Source organism: Hakea prostrata, chromosome 1 (assembly GCF_041222555.1).
Source record: "Hakea prostrata isolate BN-2017 chromosome 1, UWA_Hpros_2, whole genome shotgun sequence".
Taxonomy (NCBI): Eukaryota; Viridiplantae; Streptophyta; class Magnoliopsida; order Proteales; family Proteaceae; genus Hakea; species Hakea prostrata.
Genome location: NC_142600.1, coordinates 5,317,667 through 5,325,863, shown reverse-complemented (window position 1 = coordinate 5,325,863; position 8,197 = coordinate 5,317,667). Strand labels below are relative to the sequence as shown.

Below are 8,197 nucleotides of genomic sequence, written 5' to 3'. Positions count from 1 at the left end.
TAAGGTGGTTACAGGGACTATGGTGTAGGGTTTATGATGTGAACTTGAAAGGAAGAGAATGTTGACAACAGTCTTCAATGGTGACAAGGGACTTTTGAGTACTTCAAGTCAAACATGACAGTCACCATCCAATGCTCAAGTTGCCTCTCATTGTAGCCGAGTTTCCTGGGAAAAGCATATCGATGTGCATAAAGCTAGGAACTTTAAGGCTCTTCTAATTGTTTGAAGAAGCGAAGAAATTAGTAGGAGAAGAGAAGATGATAATGGTATGATGAAGCAGCCTATATTTGACTTTGCCACTCACTAGGATTAGCTAGCTCAAACATTTTGTCATTCTCCACTTCTTGAAGTGTGTAATTTGAATCCTTCAGTATATTCGTTAATTTTCCTTTTAACTGTTGGAATTGAAACTGATGTTCACAATTAATCAAATTAATGGTCATATCCTTGCATCTAATTCTGGTGCTTATCACATCAGAGACCAGCTATCTCGCCAGCAATGTTGAAATGAGAGAATAGAAGGAAAAGAGGCAACACTAGATGTTATCGATCATGCACTGACCATAGAATGTGCAAAGCATCAATGGAAATGACATTAAGAAGCATTTCTGAACCACATAAGATCCATCACTTTTCCTTCTTTTATTTAAAATGACTGACGAAGGTGGCATTGGCTTTATTAATTGGCAAGACAGCAGTGTTCGATCTTCTTCTCTCCATTTTCTCCAACAGGTCTTCCTAGTCTCACCTAGAGCATATCAGATTCAATCTCGAAACTACTCTTCTCCAAGTTGTTGTTTTCGGAGGTGATAAGGCTACTCATCGTGACACCCAAGAGGGCACTGAGCCTATTGAAGCCAAGAGTGTTGGTGCAAATTAATATCGTTTCCTTGTTAAGTGGGAAATGCTTCTCTTCCGTTCTACCAAAAAAAGAAAAAAGAAAAAATGATACATGGGCCTTTGGTATATAAGTGGATATTCTACTGGCATATGAAGCAGACACCCAAGTGAGGGACATGGAGGTGAAATGACCTATACAGATCGATAGTAGTTTGATTAGGGTTTATTTTCCTTCTTTCTTATCTCACACACAGAGAGAGAGATATGTTAGATAAGTGATTCGTGTCTAGTACATTGTATTTAGACCTTTTGTTGGGAGGTGGGGCATCACAGAGAAAGAGAGAGAGAGTGCCTTAGCAACCATATTTTCCAGGATGGAGGGTGTTGTAAGGTGTTTAAAGAGGTTATAATTAAGGTTTAGGGTTTGGAGGTGCAATGTATATGGTCCTAGAAGTAGACTTGAAGAGAATCTGGAAGATTTTCTTCTGGGCATTGAGTAGTCATGGTAGTTAAGATATGACACTCGCCACCCAATGTTTCACTTTCATCTCAATGTAGAAGATTGAGTGCTCTTCATATTTTCCTGGAAAAAGCATGGCTTACTGTACACACAAAAGCTCCTGCAGCTAGAAAAGAGAACTTTACAGAAAGAAGGCAATGAGTGTACATCCAGAAGGGATTAGTTTTTCAATTTCATCAGATCGAAGGAACTTCTATGTACATTAACAGGAACAAATGAAAGCCACCAAATTAGTCCATATATATCCCTCTTTAACATGAAAGCTGATCAAATTAGCTTTCTTCTTTCAGGAACTGTAACCCTTTACATCCAAATATCTAACCCATATGCTTATCACATCAGAGAAGCTATACTGAGGAAAGTTCTGGATTGTGGGTCTCTCTTGAAGTGCCCGGAATTTAATAGATTCTTACAGGTGATAAAAGTGGTCGCTGTTGTGTCGCTGTAGTGGAGGGATTTGGATCACTACCAGTGTGTTCCAGGAAAACATGAAGAGCACACTTTATTTTGATTTCCCTTAAAATTCAATGAACTAAGAAAGTTTCACTAACTTTATCTGGCAAGACATAGCTGTCTATCCTTAATCATCTCCATATTGCCCCCATGCGCTAATATTAACAGTAGGCCAAGTGGATTATATCTTGATCATACATATCCGAATCGATCCCGGTCGGAACTTCCGGTCCCGGCCGGTATAATAACTCCTCTCAAGTGGCAGTGGACCTATCTGAGCCATGATCGACCATGGTAGAAACATCAGATGTAGTGTTCAGTGATCTAATATAGTGTTTAATCGATCTTAATTAGTGAATATCAAAAGCTAATTCTACTAATACTCTCTAGGCCAGGCTGCTGGACCGGGGCTTGGGCCAACTTGTCCACAGCCCATTATAAGTATCTGATTGACTGTTCTACACTTCTACTTATGGACCTGAGCCCATAATAAGCAACCTAAGGCCTAAAGGGCCCTAAAATTAAAATGTTATTGGGCCGTCAGCTTTACACGTCAGATGAACCTAAGAACCAAAAGAAGAACCGTAAGTATATCGGAAAGTTACATTTGAGTAAATGCCAGCTTCCACTGTTCTCTTCAAGTCCAGATTATCTCATTGATGGCTGTTGACCACGAATTACAGGACACCCACAGAATTAAGGTAATGAAGTTTACTTCTTTTCTTTTATTAATATTTTATTATTTTTTATTTATGGACCCCACATAATTTGTGGTTGTAACGCCTGATCCACACGGGTTCTCTTTTGGGTAAGATTTAAGTTCACACTTAAACTTTTATTTCCCAGGTAAAAAGTTATTCCGAGTGAAATTTATAGGTTCTCTTTTTCTTTTTCCTTAAAACGCATGAGGACCGCGTGTACATGCGAGTGATCGATTGAGATCCTGAAATTGTTGGAAAAGCTCATAGGAAAGCAAGAATCCATGGGTCTCATCAGCTTTCTCTTACGGATTGAAATCGTGACCACTTCTTCAACCCTTCTCACACACTTTCTCTATATTAACAAACCCACACTGCGAAAGACAGGAAGAGATAGATAGATCTAAAGGATGAGAAGAGAAAGGTCAAGAGTGGTGGTCATGACTCTGGAACAATGGTTGTGGATTCTCATATTTTGGTGTTCGTCAATTGGAGTGGCTCTTGGAGCACCACTCGTGCCTGCTATGTTTGTCTTTGGAGACTCACTCGTTGACACTGGAAACAACAATTTCCTTACTTCCATTGCCAAATCCAACTATGTCCCTTATGGGATCGATTTCTTTCAAGGTCCCACTGGGAGGTTCAGTAATGGAAAAACTGTGGTGGATATGCTAGGTGAGCTCTCTCTCTCTCTCTCTCTGGATCATATGCACTAAATCAACTGTAGGTGACTTTGATTTCTTTGAGTTTGCAGGAGAGATGATGGGTCTCCCTGCTATCCCAGCCTATGCAGATCCTACCACAACAGGTACAAGACTTCTTTATGGAGTGAATTATGCTTCAGCAGGTGCTGGCATTCTTGATGAGACTGGCCGACACTATGTAATTTCTCATTCTCACTTACCTACTATACTATTCTATAGAAAGAGTATCAAACCCATGGACCGAGGGATTGGAGTGGTCCGATCGGCATAAACGCATCCGATGCTAATCCAGGATTAAAATCATAATTAGTCATCACCCAATACAAGTCTAGATCCTCTACCGGCCTTCATGGTTGAGATCTGTGCTCCCCGGTCCCTTACACTTCTTCATCACATATTAAGAGTGAAGCCTACATCTAAGTGCTGAAAAAATGAATCAACTATAGAACCCCTAGTGGGGCCTACGTGAACTTCACCTATAATATGTGATGGAGAAGTATGAACGGAGCACAGACCTCTACCTTAACTAACAGAAAATCCGAACTTGGCTCATGCAATCTAGATCATTAGTATTTCATTTTTTGTGTAATTTTTGTTCCACCAAAGATTTAAGGCTTTTTTTCTTTTTCATTTTATCTTTGTCATTATTATTACATAGAATTAGTTTTTGGTAAGCGATCTAAATCAATCTCCAAGGAACCGAGTTTGTTCTATATATTTGGATAAAAATTATGTGAATTTTCCTTCTAATTACAGATTTCTTAAGGTGAACATTCTCCTTTGAAATGCTTCTTATTGCAGGGAGAGCGTTTTAGCTTAAACAGACAGGTGCTTAATTTTGAGAACACCTTAAATCAGTTGAGAGCTCAGATAAATCCAATTTACTTGGCACAAAACTTGGCCAAATCTATTGCTGTGATGGTGATTGGGAACAATGACTACATCAACAACTACCTCTTGCCCTCCCTATACAACTCCAGTTACTATTACAATCCTACAGCATTCGCCAATCTTCTCCTCAACAACTACGCCAGGCAGATTCTGGTAATTAATGTTCTTCATCTTCTTAATTAATTAGTTGGTTCATTTCTATATATCCTGGATATGATTCATTCCATGCATCTCAGCTCCTTCATTTTCTTTTCTTTTCCATTGAATTGAATTTGCAGGCCCTGCACAGCTTGGGATTAAGGAAATTCGTGCTATCAGGGCTAGGCCCACTGGGTTGCATTCCTAACCAATTAGCAGCACACGGAGCACCACCAGGGACATGCGTTCAGAATGTGAATCAAATCGTTGGGTTGTTCAACATGGGACTGAGATCACTCGTTGATCAGTTGAACTCGAATCATCCTGGAGCCATGTTTTTGTATGGAAACACTTTTGTAATAATGGGTGACACCCTCAATAATCCTGCAACTTATGGTGAGATCCATTAATTCTTATCATCTGCTTCCTTCAACTCTCTAAACTCTGATTTGGGTTCTTTGCTAATTAATGATCTGTATTTGGCATTTATGGCAGGTTTTACTGTGCTCAACAGTGGATGCTGTGGAATTGGGTTAAACCTGGGACAGATAACATGTCTTCCTTTTTCAATTCCCTGTGCAGACAGAAACCAGTTTGTATTCTGGGATGCCTTCCATCCAACACAAGCTATGAATGCTATACTAGCTCGGAGGGCATTTTCTGGGCCACAAAATGATATCTACCCCATCAACATTCAGCAATTGATACAAATGTAACAAGTTCCATGCATCATTCTATATATCTCATTAGCGAAGCTACTTATCCATGTAGTTTTCTCAAAAAAGTAGAAATAATATGCAAGGATCCTTGTTAAAAGTCTATTATACTTATGATTTCAGTTCTTCCTTATAAGTAAATCAGGATACAACAAAGTCCAAGTGATGACTTAGGTGGTCTCAAGTAGGAGGTTCGAGTTTGAATCCTCTCAGAACTAATTAAGGGCAAAGCTCCACTTTATATTTAAGTAATATGCAATTCCTACCCCACTTTTTTTCTTTTTGTCATCATCAGTCAGTCATAGCATTTTGGGGCCCACAAGCAGAGAGAGGTTTGAATGCATCACTTACTTGAATTTACTGCCTCTACACATGAGGCTGCCACTACTGTGCTAAAGACGTATCTACAACAACTATCTAAGGATGTAGTCCGGGTGTGCGCAAAGTAGCTTTGAACAGACTTTAGATCCAAAATAAGAACAAGAGACTCGCTTTTGCTGTCTTGTTCCAATTATGAGACCACTTCTACTTATAGACACCTCAACGTTCGATTAGAATTTGTATAAATATCCTACATCCATTGGTGGAGAATATCCTTAAGTAGGAGATATTTTCTAAACTTCTTGGATATTTCTAATACTGGGAAACCACAATTTTTCAATGAACTTAGATATTTGTTAAAAATATCCAGTCTTCCCCATGAATGTAGAACCTTCTGGACCAATTTTAGCCCAATAAGTTTCACACAAAAAAATAAAAAATTAACCCAATAAAAATATTTTATGGGCTAGCCTATATGAGGCATACAGTCAGGCCCATGGACCTTGATAGTTAAGCCAATGGGCCTTCTGGGTCAAACGTGTGAAACTTGATGGGTTAGCCCATGAACCCGGTGTGGTCCATCAAATCTTCATTATTCTCTTCTTGACTTCCCATAACATGAAAAAGGAAATACAGCATTTAATTGAGGGAATAGAGAAACAAGCTCATAGAAAGCACTACTTCCCCCAAAATATATAATTTCTTCCTGAGAACAGTTCAATCAATTATTGTACATCTTGGGTTCATGTACAAGCTAATATTAATAGTCAAGTCATCCCTTACATTGGTGGTTGCTGACAAGTTAGGATTCTTTACATGTGATTGTGTTCCTTTTTTTGAATCTCTAATAATTCACCTCGGTAATGCTCTCTGAGGTTGCTTTTTTGTATGAGTAATCAAAAGTTATCGAGAGAGCACAATTCTCTATCTCGTGAGTGAAAAAATCAAAATTGTTTGTTTGTTCTACTATTACTTCATGTTAAAATAGCTATTTAAATCCTATTCAATCAATTTTTTTCGGCTAAAAATCCTATTCAATCAACCAGCCCATTGAAAACTCAACTGTGAATTACAAAAATACCAACCAATTGAATAGAAATGTGTCCATGTATCAGCCAAAGAAATAGTACATGTCTTTGAATAGGGATGATCAATTAAATGTAGTTAAGGGTTACACCAAAAAGAATTAATTAAATTAAATGTAGTCAAAATCAATAGGATACATAAATAAGATTTTCTTTCATTTTCTATAGACTAATTTAATATTTTACACACTTCTGTCTAAGTACAAGAACCACATAATAGAAAGGGTCAGATTGGGTTGTCTGTTTCTCTTGTTTATCAGTATTAGGATAAGTTTATCTTCTTTATTGCTCTTATTTTAATAAAAAAAATGTAATGTTAATGAAGAACCTTCTTGATGTAAATAGAATATATGTTAGCCATTTGTGGGCTAAGAATTTAGTAAATTTAATTATATATCTGTCAATTTATCCAATCATTTGAATTGAAAATAATTTTTTAGGGCCAAATTGAGAATAATCTCACGTCATTGAAATCTGGACATTGGGTGATTTCAAATCAGTCCAATTGTGTAGTTAAGTTTTTAGGTTTGATGCTAACAATCTGTTTTTGAATGAGAATTCTAACAACTTGTTAGGAGAAACCTCTCCATCTTGAATCACATATGAGAATGAAGGATTTTGGGTGATTGAGGGTCGTTTGAATTTTAGCCACTAAAAAAATTTTAATTGACCATAATTTGGAATTAAAAAAAAAAAAAAAAACTTCATAACAAAGGTGCAATTTAATTAAGAAAGTTAATAAAAAATAAAAATAAAAAGAAGAAGAAGAATGTGTCATCTTTATTAGGGAAAAGAAGAGGTAATTGTCAGTATCCTACTTGTCAAAGTGTCATTTGATCAACCAATAAAGAGATAAGTGATATTTATCGGCTTTGTTTCTAACTAGTGAGCTGGAGCAATATATAACAAGGGTTTGAGAGTTGGGCTCATCTACTTTCATGGGTAAAAAATTGTGTTTCATTCACACTTTTCTATTATATTTTTAAGACATAATTCTACTTCCCCTCACTTATAGTCCACTTAAAAATAATTCTTCAAGATGAACTCTCCCTCATAAACATGTGATAGAGGTATGAAATGAGAGTTGAAATCCTCTACCCAACAATTCAAGTTAAATTTATGGGTTAGGCCTATATATGCTCTTAGGGGGTTCAATGTTTCCCGTTAAAAAAATCCTCTCGGGTTCAAGCCCAACAAGTTGATCATGTTCCTCTTCGTGGTTGCTTGAGCTTTGCTTAGTTTTCTTTCATGCTCATGATGAATGAAAAACATTCTGGGGGAAAAAAGAGAAAAATTTGAAGTTTTGACCAGAAAAGAGAGATGTTGGAAGCTAAGACCTAAGAAGTTAATTAGGGCATTTTTGTCATTACAAGTATTCCTTCCTTTAATAAAGTTCGAACACAGCCTTGAGGCTTAGGACAGCCCAATACAGCCCCACATTTCTTGTTTTGGTGATGGGTGCGCAATGCGCATCCCTCCAATCCACTTATCTTGAGGCATGGGACCTTAAAGTTTAGGGACGATTGGGTAATCCAAAATCATGCTGATCTCCGGTTGAACAGACCGGTTGAACCAGTAGAATATCAATTAGAATGATTAAATTATGAAAAATTATCTGACTGGTTAAACCGGATCGAATCACTCACATCATTAGGAATTGACCAAGTGGAGGCGACTCGTCCACTAAGCCAGAACATTTATGCTTGCGCTACACTCATAGGTGAGCCGGTTATTGTCATAGTTTGGCTCCATTCATTTGATAGCTTGAGGCTAAGCCGAGCCGAAGTGGACGCAGCTGAGGGTGCAGGCATCAAAGAGACAAGACTGCCTT

General features: G+C 37.7%; 1 protein-coding gene across 1 annotated transcript; it reads left to right on the top strand.

Moving 5' to 3' along the window:
* Positions 1 to 2,913: 2,913 nt before the first annotated feature.
* LOC149026912 (GDSL esterase/lipase At1g71250-like) lies at positions 2,914 to 4,960 on the top strand. The gene is made up of 5 exons (XM_089146113.1): positions 2,914 to 3,186; positions 3,266 to 3,393; positions 4,017 to 4,259; positions 4,385 to 4,640; positions 4,740 to 4,960. The coding sequence occupies exons 1-5, from the start codon at positions 2,922 to 2,924 to the stop codon at positions 4,958 to 4,960; spliced, it is 1,113 nt and encodes a 370-aa protein (XP_089002239.1). The 5' UTR covers positions 2,914 to 2,921.
* The last annotated feature ends 3,237 nt before the right edge of the window (positions 4,961 to 8,197 follow it).

What these genes read in the sequence shown, in the direction of transcription:
- LOC149026912 (XM_089146113.1), top strand. Translation starts at nt 2,922, where the DNA reads ATGAGAAGAGAAAGGTCAAGAGTGGTGGTCATGACTCTGGAACAATGG. An exon ending in AACTGTGGTGGATATGCTAG is followed by an intron (nt 3,187 to 3,265) that starts GTGAGCTCTCTC and finishes TTGAGTTTGCAG; the next exon opens with GAGAGATGATGGGTCTCCCT. An exon ending in ATGAGACTGGCCGACACTAT is followed by an intron (nt 3,394 to 4,016) that starts GTAATTTCTCAT and finishes TTCTTATTGCAG; the next exon opens with GGAGAGCGTTTTAGCTTAAA.